The following is a 13,945-nucleotide window of genomic DNA, read 5'->3' as shown; positions in this document are numbered from 1 at the left end:
TCACATGGAGAACACACACAATCACGGTCATAAACCTCTGTGCCTGACAGCCCCGCTTCACTGGGGCGGTGTGCTCAGTATGTTTCTGACACACACACACACATACACACGTGACGTACTGGTGGACGGAGCACGGGAGCTGTGGGGTTAGCTCAGAGCTAGCTGGTTAGTTAGTTGCCAGCCAGGGAGACGGGCTGTACACACACATGAATATTAACAGCAACGGGCAACGGGATTAGTAGTTACCATGTGTCTAGTGGGGCGAAGGGAGACCCAGCCCCTCTACGGGCTCAGTGTGGCGTCTATGTCAGCTTTTCTCAACAAGTGGAGGAGAAGCAGGTTCTGATCCCGGCACACCGAGGCAGAAGGGCGGGGGGGGGGGGGGNGGGGGCGGGGGGGGGGGGGGGGGGGAGAAACAAAGTGAGAACAGCAGCACCCGCCAGGCCGTGCAGGGGTCTCGGGCTCGCGCTCTCCGTGAACCCGAAAGCAAGAACCACAGCGACCGGCACGACACCACCCCGGATTAGTCTCAGGCTGGAAACCAACACACCAGTTATTTGTGATCAAGAAACACTCACCATGCAAGAACAGAGGCATTCCAAGCAAGTACTATCTGAGCCAGACCATTCAAGCTCGTTCAAACACAGCACTCCTCCTAAAAACTAGAACCGCAGAGCCCCGAGAGAGAGAAGGTGTGGGGCAGGGTTCCCACCGTCCACCGGCCAGGCCACCGGGCATGCAAGCTTCAGAGCGCAGTCCCCAGGGATGGTGAAGGTCAGCCGTGCACCCGCCGCGCAGCCTGCGCCCTCAGCTGGAGGTGGCCTTCACCCTGCCTGACCCCGGAGTCCTAGTTGGTCGGCTTTCCCCCGGAGCGGGGAAGAGAAGGCCCAGTGTCAGACACACCCGGGCTCAGGCGTGCTGTCTCTGAGAAGGCGGGGACGAAAGGCCCGCTCTCCTCTACCGCTGGTACCTGTTGGTGTCCAACCCTCGCCGCCCCCATTCCAATGATTCCCTCCATGCACTCAAGACAGAGCAAAGCAACTCAGCTGCCAACCAAACCATAAAAAGAGAACCTGTGTCATTGCCTCAGGTGGGGGGTCATCTATTAGCACAACTGTCCTCGACTCGTTTGATATTTGCCTAACAGAAGAACCTGCTGACATTATTGCCAAAGGATGAACATGACTCTCGGAAACTGGGTAAGTGACATCTTGTGGCTTTGACTGCCAGTGGCGGGGTGGGTGGCATTGCAGCCAGAGCCCAGACTGCCGAGGGCTGGAGGCCCTGGGTCGGAGGCAGAGCTGGTACGGCAGCAGCTTGGGTCACAGCCCGTCCACAGGGGGCCACTGGCTTCTGCTTGCCCCCGTCCACACACCTCCTGCAAAGACTGCCCAATTCCGGCAGGAAAGTGTATAGGGACCAATTCTTCCCAATTCTTGTTCCATAAAAAAACACAGGGGCTTTTATAAACCCCTCCCCTCCCCTGTCCCCTCAGAAGCAGTATCTCTCACCCAGTGTAATCCCGTTTAGAGCTTTTCCTTCGGTAGAGGACGGCCAGGACCACGCTGGTGAGCAGGGAGAGGCCCACGACCACAGCGGTCACTATGCCCACCACCACCCAAACCGGAAACACGGGCAGCACCGCTGGGGAGAGAGAACAGAATCGTGTTATGGTCCGTCGTGACACGGAGAAGAAGCGGGGTTTATGGCGTGAACAAGCGTCTTCCTTCAGCGGTTCCCACACCCCCCACTGTTACCCGGACTGTGAGACCTCGGGCTCTAGGTCATGGCACGGGAATGGTAGCAGGTGCAGGATGGGAGGCAGGGCACTGAGCACTCCTGTGCACACCACCCCTCTCCGTGTGTCAAAACAAAAACAAAACAAAAAACCCTGGGGTGCGAATTCACCTCCGTCTACTCGCCAGCAGAGTGGCCGACGTCTCAGAATGGGACCCCGGACCCTGTGTCCCTGCTGCTTCTCCAAAAAGGGAAGCAACAGCGGTCGCATTTTTGCAGATCTTGAAATTTGCTCCCGGAGAACATTGGAAGACAGTCAGCCTCCTTTCCCCCCACTCAGCCCATCGTCCGCAGCGAATGGGGTCTCACTTCTAATCAGCAGCACTGGGCCACGAGCACCCCAGCCGTGGGCCAGGAGGCTCCGGTCGGCAGGTGTGCGCGCGCAGAAAGACGGGATGCTCGCCGGCGTGGGCCGCAGTCCCCCGCCCCCAGGCCCCCGGAAATGGGGCGCTTTGCTGCAAAGTGCTCCTTTCACACACACCCTGGGACGTCCGTCTCGTCTTCCACCCCAGCACACGACAACGGGGACTGAGCCATCCCTGCCAACATGCCCAGGAAGTACCTTTCTCCACGACGTACAGCCGAATGTGTCCCGGCTGGGCGACGATGTCGGGAGGGTTTTTGACGTCGCAGATGTAGGTGCCATTGTGGATGAATTGCATGTTCTCTATGCTGATGGAGGCGTCTTTCTTGTCCAGGTCTCCAGCCCAGCTGATCCTGTCCTTGAAGGGCGGGTAATTCCCAGGGTACTCCTGCCCCTGGGAGTAGTGGAAGAACTGCAACCAGGAAAACAGGGCCTGTGAGCTCGCCCCGAAGGCAGAGGTGCCAACGCTCCCACAGGCGTGCCGCGCGGGGCTCGTCACTCAGACTCCCTACGGGAGACATCTGTCACCTTGCAAGTCTCATGTGAAATCTAAGCCAGGCAGGGGTTGGGGAGCGAAGGGGTTCAGTCCTGTTTCAGCCGCAAAAATACACTCGGGAGTCATCTCATGTCCTCCCCATGTCCCAGTGACAGAGAGATTAATACTGTATTTTTATGAATGAGAGAATGGAGACTCAAAGAAGCCACTGGCCCTGTCAGGGCCATCCTCAAACCCAGTGCTCCTAGGGCGACACCAGTGAATTCCAAGGTTTGGGTCTTCATCACAGTGCGCCATTAAGATACAGACAGAACCCTAACTACAGGTTAATCTGATGGGTTTCTCCCTCTTTTTAAAAAATATTTTATTTATCTTTTAGAGAGGGAGGGAAGGAGAGAAATATCAGTGTATGGTTGCCTCTCGTGGGTCCCCTGCTGGGAACTGGCCTGCAACCCAGGCATGTGCCCCGACCGGGAATCAAACTGCGATCTTGTGGTTCTCAGGCCCGCACTCAATCCACTGAGCTATACCAGCCGGGGCAGGGTTTCTCCCTCTTATTTATGGGTTCCCCACGGAACAAGGGAACAAGGCCCAAGTAACCCCAAAAACTCTCGCCTGCCTTCCCAGGTTTGGCCTTCGGCCCCTTTCTTTTCCATGCTCACTCTCATTTTGCAAAGTAACGTTGTCGAACCCAGCGCCCGGGATGCCAGGCGAGGCCTGGCGGGTGGGGACCCAGCCCAACACTGGCTTCAACTGGGGCGGCTCCGCTGCAGGCTTCTGGCTGGTGCTGTGGTCGGGGGTGGGGTGGCGGTGGGACGGGAATCTGTAACTCGAGTCCTGCTGGCATTCCCACCAGGGCACTTTCCCTTTGAGTACACGGGAAAGCCCTGTGCCACCACCTACTGACCCCCGCGATTCCTTATGTCCCGAACCTCCCTCTACCTGCAGCGTCCCCAAGCTCTAAGGCTGGCTCACGCCGCCACCCAGCTGCCCCGCCCTCCAAGCCTGTCACTGTCTCCCACGAACTTCTCCCACCGAGGAGTCTCAACCCGACGGGCAGTCCATTCGCCCTCCCGAGGGTCTCTCCTCTGTGGAACTCCCACGGACGATGCCGGCTGTACGCTCTCATCCCCTCGGGCTCTGCCTCTTCCCTGATGACAGGGTGGTCTTCCCTGGTCTCGGGCTCCTCTGACCTGCCCTCCCGGTGCCTAAATGCCCACCGAAAACAACGTCTGCGACCGTAACCATTTAAAATGCCTGCCCTGCGCTCACTGTCATCTCAACCTCAGGCAGAACCGTGAAGGCTCATACTTTACCCTCCTCACACGTGTGGGACAGGTTCCCAGACGCTGGCGGGAGACACAGACTCCTGAAAATTCTCCTCTCCGGGGAAGGTGCGGAGACAAAGGACCGTATTGCATAGGACACAGCAGGCAGCAGGTTATCATCTGTGGCCTCTGCCCCCTGAGTCCCGAGGGACGGCCTGGAGGGGCTCAGGTGGATGCTGGTCCTCAGAGGCTTTGATTGCAGTTAAGGAGCCCCAAGCTTAGGGAACCCAAATCTTTTATAATGGGCAGTACGTCCACCTGACCTTTGCCCCACAGGGAGACACTACCTCTCCCGTGCGGGACAGTAAGCAGACCTGTCCTCTGCCCCAGAGACACTCTCACTGTCGTCCTAGGCTAGTGTCACTGTGTAAGAAAGGCCACCGTGGCCTCTGCTGGCCAGGTGTGCAGAAACGTGAAGCACCCGTGGAAAACAGCGCTAACGGCCCTGCCAGACGACACTCGCCTGCCAGAGATTCCCGGAGGACAAAGGGAGGCTCAGGATGTCAGTGATTGGCCCAAGACAATAGGTCTTAGTGGCACTTTGTCCTCACAACACCCTGTGTGGGAAGCTCCTCCTCTCCCTCTCACAGACTGGAGTCAGGACCAGCAGAGTCAGCAAGCACCCAGTGTCTAGCAGTTGAGGCGTCTTCCCTCCGGCCACACGTTTCCGTTTGGCCACTTACTCGGGTGTCACTCTTACTTCTAAAGACTCCCCGAGCGAGAGCAGAGATTGTTTCCGCGTTTCTGAGGACCTTACCAACCCACAGTGTGCTCCCGATGCAGGCCACTGAACCAAACGGACCAGGTGCACGTCAAGAAACTCAAAATTGAGTCCGAAAGACTCTGTGTGTGTGTGTGTGTGTGTGTGTGTGTGTGTGTAAAGAAATACCAATGAAAGTGGGGCAAACGGACGCTCCGCAGGGGCAGTGAGTTGCGATCAGCGTCACAAGGCCTGCCAAGGGTTGTTTTGTGGGAAGGACACATTTCAAAATGGGCCTCGAGGGTGGAGGAAATGGGGGGACGGCAGGGCGACAGTGACCCACAGGGACGCGAAAACAAGCTGCCTTTAAGGGAAGCAGAGCTGATTCTTTCCCTGGACAGCCTGGAGCAAGAGAAGGGCCCTGCAGTCTGATCGATGGCGGACACATTGGTTTTGGGATCGACCGGTCAGAGGGACAGGTCACCGATGACACAACAGCAGACAGGACCCCGCGCTCGAGGTGGGACTAGGGCGCCCCTACCGACATGGAGGTGTCCGTCCCCTCCGGCTGGAAGCTCCAGGACACTGTGGTCAACATGCTGGTGGTGTTCGCGGACTTGAATGTGCACGTCAGCTTCCCTTGCGTCCCATTGGCCACGTACATCTCTTTCGGGGTGTACACCTCCAGGGCGGACACGCCAGCGGTCACTGGGGAGAGAGACAGGGACACGGAGGCTCAGGAGCAGAGTTCAGCACGAGCACCACAGAGCACACTTATCAGAGAAGATGACACAGGTGCAAGGAAATTGCAGGACACACACAGGCACCTGCTGCTGTCGAGCAGGTGTGTCCCACGAACCGGACGGACCCCTCGCTGATGGCCTGGGCGAGTCGGGTTTCTGTGTTTTAGTAACAAGACACTTTTACTAGTCCTTGTAGCTTGTCCATTCACCTACTGAAGGACACCCCGGCTGCTTCTCAGACGGTCTGATTTTAATGGCATGGGGGCTATAGTTTTACTACTTTTTTAGAAAAGATTTGATTTATTTATGGGGGGAAAAAGAAGGAGAGAAACATCAATGTGTGGTTGCCTCTTGCACAACCCCTACTGGGAACCTGGCCCGCAACCCAGGCATGTGCCCTGACCGGGAATCAAACCAGCGACCCTTTGGTTCACAGTCCGGCACTCAATCCACTGGGCCACACCAGCCAGGGCAGTGTTACTACTTTACATAGTTCCCATACTTGCCCGTTACATTTCACTGGCTAGTGCACGGAACTTTTCTCATCCTCCATGTTTAAAGCGATTAAAACTGTTCTAGTTGGGTCATGTGTCATTTTAAAGCCGTGCCTATTCTTCAGCTGACCGCTTTCCTACAAGGGATTTAAGGCAAAGAAAATCGTACAGCATGGCACGCTTTCCTTACTGAAATCTTATCGCCCGCCCGACTTGACTGGGGTCCGTGCACCCTCAAGGAAGACGGAGGACCACGCCGGTCACGCTTCCGTTCACCCCATTATAGTCTTCCAGTTCGCCCAAGCCCAGGAAATAGTATTAGAAAGGTCTCCAGAGAGGAGAGGGGAGAGAATCACAGGGGAAAAGGGGAGGGACTCACATGAACAAGTATAAAGGACACATGGACAATAATTAAGGTGGGGGGTGGAAATGGGAGGGAGGTGGGGAGCACTGGGGGGGGCAGGGAATATAAAACAGAAAACTGTACTTGAATAAGAATTAAATTTAAAAAATAAATAAATAAAAAGAAATAGTATTAGAAAGGTCTGTCACTTGAAACATAAAACACAGCTCTTGCTCACAAGATGTGTGTACACTCAGAGGCAACCACAGGAGTTACTAAGGATGGCTGCTCAGATCACCTTCACTCCAAAGGAGACACCGTCAGGGACGTAATGGAGGTCAGCAAAACACAGATTTGGCCCAGGACAACAATGAGAATGGATACAGAAGAGATGAAAAACACCTGTCTTCAAAATGAGGCATTTTAAAGAGAAATCATTTAGAGAGAACCCATATCTGTCATTTTCCAGCGACTCTCGGAATGTCACGGATGAGCAGCCTACAGAGGGGCGTGGTGGCCCGGGACTGAGGGGTGCGTTCAGAAGGACGCAGGCCGAGGAGAGGAAGAGGCTGCCCGGTCTCCCGAATGTCTCCCGAATGTTTATTCTCAGGACACAAAGTGCGCTTGTGCCTATTCTTTTCCATAAACTGATAGCTGTACTGCATTGGGCAAATTTCTTTTTCTGCTAAAGAGGGTGGATTATTATTACAGGGAACAATGGGTTATTATTTGTGGTCCAGACCTCAAAACAAGCCCTTCTTTCACCCGAGTGGCAAACGGAAGGCTGTTCCTCGCTATTGTGGGCAGACAGAAAAGCAGAAGCCAGAGCCCCAGTCAGGACCGCCTGACCCCTCATTCCAGGAAGCAGCTCGGCTGGGAAACCTTCACTGCGCGTGAGTCCTGCCAGTTTCGTCCACAGTGATGGGCGCTTCGAGGACGGCCTGGCTTGGACGTCGCCAACAACGAGGGCTCCCTGGGGCTCTCCCACTCCACGTCCCTGCCCCAAGACCTGGGTGCAAGACAGGTGCCTTGTGATGTGACAGACAGACAGAATGAGGCCGAGGGTCCAAGTTGCCACCAGGAATCTTCACTAAAGAGACCAACCAAATACCTAAAAGGTTCGTAGACAATCTGGTCACGGCAAACTTAATGACACTGATGCCTTGGTCTGAGCCCCCACCGTCCCTCGCCGGGGATTTTCAGCGGTTTCCTAAGCTGGTGGCCTTTCTGCCATCACCCGTGCACCTGCAGCCTGTCCGGGGAGAGGCCAGGGCCATCCCGTCAAAATGCCTGTCAGATCTTCTGCAGCCTCTGCCCCAAACGACGTGTCCCCCTGCACATGTTGCAGCAGCAGCCACCCTGCCATCTGCGCCCCCTGCCTGTGATGAGCACCCCCAAGTATAGAGACTGGAGGTGTCCCTGGCGATCCTGAGGCTCGAGACGCAAGCGGGGAGGGATGGACGGTGTGAAGCGCTGAGACTGCACCACTGATCCCAGGGAGGAGGGTCGGGGACAACCTCACTTAAAACTCGCCAAGGACGGGACAGACGCCAAAGTGCCTCCACCAGGCACGGTGTGGCGGCGGGAGAGGTTTCTGACCAACTGCCCGAGTGACGGGTCCATCCGAGGGCTCCTCCCACGTGGGTAATGTGAGGAACCAAGCACGGGACTCCCCGTAGCCGAGCAGGGGAGGCCGCGCTGTTCCCCTAACAACCGCGAATGGTGCGCTTTGTCCAGACCATTCTAAGTGACTGGGAGGGTTGTGGAGAAACACAGGGAAACCCTTGTGGAACCCAGATGGCTGGTCCCGAGTTGTAAGAGAGAGGGGGGCTTAGAGGGGCTCACAGTGCAAATGCACGGGACAAGGAGACGGTGGGGAAACTGGGGTTCTAATCCACACCGCGCCTGTCACTGCCGCTGGAATCCAGCCGGAACAGGAGAGTGAGTAGGTTTCTCTTAGGCCCAAGACGCCCACGGAGGCCACAGTGGCGAGAGTCACTGAACAAAGGATGGTAGCTTCCGCTTAAAAACTCAGCGATGGGAGAAAAAGCGGCGAATCCAGGAAAAACCAGATGCCTCCGGAATGAAAACACAGACAGGAGACGAAGTAAAAGGATGAAGCGGTTCACCGACGTTTTCCTGTCCTGCCAGCTCCGGATTCTGAGGACACGCCACCTCCCACACGCCTTCCACACCCCTTCCACACGGTCACGGGGGCGGAGCTAGTTTTCCACGGAAGGAAGGAATCCCGCCTTGGAGTTCAAGGGCGAGAAAACAAAAACAGCCCATCTTGGAGGAGACCCATGCAAATGAGAAGAGTCTGAAAAATCATTTGGGAAGTAATCAAACAGGAAACCCAAAAGTTGATTTTCTATTTTTTTTTTGGATAGAGAAACAGATCAGTTTGGGGAGGAAAAGAGAAAAAAGCAAGTAGAGGGTACAAAACAACCTTCGGCACAGCCACAAAGAAAAAAGCAAATTCAAGAACGGTTTGCCCAAGAGGCTGTTTCCAGACGGAATCGATGTCAATACTTTGAAGTGTTGCATTGCTATAACAAGTAGCCCGGCCAATGTGGCTTGTTGGCTGGGCGTCACCCCGAACAGCGGTGCGACGCTGGTTCTAGATACCCTAGTGGGGGCACAGGCCTGGGTTGTGGGTCTGGTCCCTGATCAGGGCACGCGCCAGAGCAGCCCATCTATGTTTCTCTCCGACATCAATGTTTCTCTCCCTCTCTTCCCTCTCTCTAAAAATAAATGCAGTCTTTCAAGAACACATATAAGTAATGGGCTCCAGCGAACTTGTCAGTCACCCTGACGTTACTCCGTGTGAACCCCAACTCTCGGACCGCAGAGTCAGTTGCAACAACAGCACACACTCTCCTGGCCCAGGTCGGGGTTTTGAAACTGTTGCTGTGGAGACAATTCCTGGTTGGTGCCTGCTGGGTCCCTCGTTGTGCCCTGGCTGTCAAAACCTCAGCCTTTCAACAAACCAAGTTAGGGCTGTGCTTGAAATGAAAAAAAAAAAAAATGAGGGCCTTTGTTTTGAAAGTTTTGGGAAGCACTTTGAAGTCACCAGTATATTCTCCGGCTTCAAAGAGTGCAACCTAGGAATTCACTTCAAAACAGCCCTCTGGCCTGTTTGCTGTTGGTACACAGTGATGGTCGGAGGTTCCAGTCTCTCCTTGCAAAACCATAAATAGGACCTTTTAAATCACGCTACATGAGAGGAACTAGAGAGCACGACATAGTTCAGACCCGTGGTTATGGCTGGCACAGAGCGGAGGGGGCAGGGCGAGAAGGCTCCCCGCTGAGGGCCGTGTTCTGACACGTTTTCTGCATGTTTTATTTTTGAATATATTTGATCTTTCATAATACAAACTGCTTTTGAGAAGAAGAGAAAAGGAGACATCAGTTAAGTGATGAGAGTCGCCTCTTTACTTCCAGTGACAGCGGCAGCCTGTGACTGGGCTAGGGAAGCTGGGGCAGTCGGGGGAGGGGCACGGGGGCAGCGTCGGGGAGGGGAGGGAGAGGAGGGGAAGTACAGTTTGGAAGGGAGAGCGTGTACATAAACGCAGAGCTGGATTTTAAACACACACAGTCCGAGGCAGCGAGGTAAGGCTCAGTGGCTTGGTCCACAGTCCTGCCTCCGAGCCCAGCATGGTGTTGGCCACTCAGTTACACCGATTCGAGCTGGGTCCTACGAGACAGGACAGTGGAAACCTAGGAAAAGTCCTTGGCAGCAGGAACAGGAAAACGGAGACAGATCACTGAACACACTGGCCGAGCAACGGACAGCCAGGTGCAGATGGTCCCCAGGGCGGAAGGAAGGCCCAACAGGGCAAACTTGGGAACACACGGACCTCACCCCCGGGGTGACCTCCCCCCACCCCAGCCCCTTTCCTCCCTGGAGACATCTGGGCCCCAGTGGTGGTTCAGCTCCAGGCCCAGAAAAGCAGCAGAACCAGGAGGGCAAGGCCAGGCCCAGCTGCAATGACTAAGGACCCCCTGCCCTGCCGCTGACCAATCAGGGGAGCCCGTGACCCTGAAAGGACACACCTGGGGAACTGACGCGTGTTCTGCGAGACCCTCCCCTGAGACCTCCCCCAGGATCCCCGCCTGCAGGAGAGAGACCCAGGCCGCAGGCCCCAGTCCCTTCTCCCCCTTCTCCCCACACCTCTCTCTCCCCAGGCAGGGGCCTCCTGAACTCTGAGGCAGCTGGCCCCAGGCTGATCCCCCGAACCGGTCCCCAAAGCCCCCTTTTCTCCGACTTCCCGGTGAGCTCAGACAGCCCAGCCTGGGCGCTCCCTTAGGGGCTCCCTCTGTGCCGGGCCCTCCCTGTTTCACTGTCCCAGCTTCAGTGCACAGACCCTCACGGTCACTCGGACCCGTGTTGTGAAACCTTTTCTCCCCGAGGTCCAGAACCAGCCCTACTCTGGGCCAGGCCCCGGTCCGGTAACGTAACGGCGAGCCCGGGTGGGACTGAGGCTCTCTCCTGGGCCTGTGCTGCCCCACCGGCAGTGACCCACACTGTCTCCTCATGGGTAGGATGGCGGGATTCCAGACAGGAGCCCACCCAGGACCACCTCGAAGTCCGGGACTGTGTGAGGTACCAGCAGAAACCCACTGGGCCTGCCCGGCCCCTCAATTTGCCCCAGGTGAGCGTGGGTGGGTTCCCTAAGGAATTCCAGACTCCCCGGTAGTTCTAAGGGCAGAGGCTGATGAATGCCTTTGGTCTGTCTTTTTTAAAACTCCTCGAAGCAGAGCTACAGGTTAAGGTTTGAGAGGAATCCAGGCTAAGGCGTGAGTGGAGGAGAAAAATGGACGGCTCGTTTTTAACTTCAGCTTTCCAATTGCTTTCTGGTGGCCTTAACGGAACTGGTTAAAGCAAAGTCTAGAATCATCCAGCTCTGAAGACGAGGGCCACGGGCCCCCTCCAAGGTTCTCAGGCGGGTGAGAACTGTGTGGAGGGGGAAGGGCAGGCTTGAGATGCGGGCCCATGGTCGCTGCAAAGCCTCTACTCACTGGCAAGGATGTACAGAATTGGGGAGATTTAACTAGAAGTGATCAACTTAACATGGCCAGAATGTATCTCTTTTAATGCCTAAGTTAATTTTTGCATGCCAAATTAGAAAGACACCGACTCTAAATTAAATTGAATGAATGGGATAGCTTCTTTCGACTGCAAATTAGAAGCCCCTAGGAGGAGCACCAGTCAGTTAACGCTAAACTACAAGACCAGAAAGACCAGTTTTTAAGATTTGGCTCTGGAAAGCCGCTGCCCTGGACACTGTTTTCTTGAGTGACAGGCAGGCCGTTGTTCGGGTGACCTGCCCACTTCCTGGTTCTCCCCAGGCCTGGGTTGGACCTGCCAGGGTTCTGGGCACCCACCCCCCGCCGCCCCCGCCTTGTCTGGTCTGGTCCTTTTCCTGGGTGTTCCCAGGCTGTGCTCTGCCCCTTCACAGGGCTATTTTGGCTTTTCCTCCTCCTGCTTTTCTTCTGGTCCTGGTGCCGGGCCTTGGTGGAGCCCCAGGGAAAGGCTTCCTGCCCGCCTGGAGGGTCAAGCCCCCCATACACGATGCAGGTTCCTAGGAAATCGGGCCTGATGAGGCGCGGTGGCTTCCGGGGGAAGCAGGCGCGTAGTCTGGTTCAGCTTCCCTGTTTGCTGAGTTCAGGGTCTACCTTAACGGGACTGCTCCCTCCCGAGGGCTTGCTGGGAAGCTCTCCTAGGTGAGGAAAGCCAGGTCCCCAGGAGGGACTGGGCATAGGAGGCTGAAGCGGGATTTGGGAAGAGAAGGCAGGCGTGGATGGGGTCACTCAGGGGCGTTCCCGCTTCTTGCTGGTGGTTCGGGAGGGGTTCAAATTCTTGTGGAGGGGGAAACTACGAAGGCCCTTGAACATACTTCATGTTCTTTTTTAGTATTACAGTTTACATTCAGTGTGACTGTATGTCACTCCCCGGTGCACGGCAGAGTGGACAGTCATACCTGTATTTTATAACCAACCCCCACAATATTTCAAGTATCCACCCAGCGCCATACGGTCACCATAACATCACCAAGTTCCTTCTGCTGCACTTTACGTCCCTGTGACTGCTTTGGGACTGCCAGTTTGTAATTCTGAATCCCCTCACCTCTCTCACCCGATCCCCCCTTGTCCTGGGCACCTGTCCGGCAGAGTGGGCTTCTATACAAATGATAGAGGTCATCAAGCAACATCTATTTCAAAATTGGAACCTATTCCCTCCCAACGGAATATTTTCACCAATCAAATCTGCCCCAATTCACCTGGTAGGGTGAGACTCTTCTCAAAACCAGCGATGCCCAAATTATCTTTTTGCAGAAGGGTGAAAGGCATTTAGAGCCGACAAACCAGATACTGGACCAAATGAGAAAATAATAATGATTCCAAAGGAACCTCCTAAGAGGAAACGAATCTCGGGACTGACTGAGCGTTTGCTGACCATCCTTCCTTTATTGCTAACGTCCACCAGAGCCTCGGGGAGGGCTTCACAGGATGGCCCCCAACAGCCCAAAGCCTTACGGGGAGGCCTCTCTTGGCTTGCTACCTATTTGTCTCTCCAAACCTGTCCCCAGGGCCACCAGGGTCCCCTTTTGGAGTAGAGTCTCACCAGCTCGAAGAAATTGGATCCTGAGTTCCTCAAGGAAAAGTCTGACCTTTTGTAACACAGCCTGGTCCCCACATGCAGTGGGCGACAGGGAGGTTTGCCCAGGCGATGGCTCCGTGAACTTGACTACTGTCCCGAAGCTGGGCCTGCTTCACTATTCCCACGGAAACGGACAGAGGGTCCCTAGTCGGAGCCTTCATAGCTCTAAGCCGTGTGCTGTCTGTAAACCAGAAAACTGTACCAGATGGAAAAAACATTTCAAAAACGGGTGAACGGATGTGTCAGTCCTTTACAAATATCTGAGTGGCAACCCAACTGTTCAGGTATTTAACTGTCTTTTTAAAAAATATACTTTATAGCCCTGGCTGGTGTAGCTCAGTGGATTGAGCGTGGGCCTGCGAACCAAACAACCACGGTTCGAGTCCCAGTCAAGGCACATGCCTGGGTTGCAGGCCAGTTCACAGCGGGGGGCACACAAGAGGCAACGATACATTGATATTTCTCTCCTTCCCTTCCCCTCTAAAGATAATAAATAAATAAAATATTTAAAAATATATACATATATTTTATTGATTATGCTATTACAGTTGTCCCAACTTTTACCCCTTTACCCCCCTCCACGGTACCCNGCCGTGTGCTGTCTGTAAACCAGAAAACTGTACCAGATGGAAAAAACATTTCAAAAACGGGTGAACGGATGTGTCAGTCCTTTACAAATATCTGAGTGGCAACCCAACTGTTCAGGTATTTAACTGTCTTTTTAAAAAATATACTTTATAGCCCTGGCTGGTGTAGCTCAGTGGATTGAGCGTGGGCCTGCGAACCAAACAACCACGGTTCGAGTCCCAGTCAGGGCACATGCCTGGGTTGCAGGCCAGTTCACAGCGGGGGGCACACGAGAGGCAACGATACATTGATATTTCTCTCCTTCTCTCCTTCCCTTCCCCTCTAAAGATAATAAATAAATAAAATATTTTAAAATATATACATATATTTTATTGATTATGCTATTACAGTTGTCCCAACTTTTACCCCTTTACCCCCCTCCACGGTAC

General features: G+C 54.7%; 1 protein-coding gene across 2 annotated transcripts in view; it reads right to left on the bottom strand.

Moving 5' to 3' along the window:
* Positions 1-13,945, bottom strand: part of MPZL1 (myelin protein zero like 1) — a 35,702-nt gene that overhangs the window by 8,901 nt on the left and 12,856 nt on the right. For both annotated transcript variants that reach the window (XM_037034908.1, XM_037034909.1), the window contains exons 2-4: positions 5,227-5,393; positions 2,360-2,573; positions 1,512-1,644 (exon numbers count right to left, since the gene is read on the bottom strand). In XM_037034908.1, the coding sequence (XP_036890803.1) occupies positions 1,512-1,644; positions 2,360-2,573; positions 5,227-5,393 (514 nt within the window). The remainder of the gene's footprint in view (positions 1-1,511; positions 1,645-2,359; positions 2,574-5,226; positions 5,394-13,945) is intronic.

The sequence above is a fragment of the Sturnira hondurensis genome, unplaced genomic scaffold (assembly GCF_014824575.4).
Source record: "Sturnira hondurensis isolate 20B ecotype Veracruz unplaced genomic scaffold, ASM1482457v3 Scaffold0022215, whole genome shotgun sequence".
Lineage (NCBI taxonomy): Eukaryota > Metazoa > Chordata > Mammalia > Chiroptera > Phyllostomidae > Sturnira > Sturnira hondurensis.
Note: the sequence above shows the minus strand (reverse complement) of the source record. Positions and strands in the feature narration are given on the sequence as shown.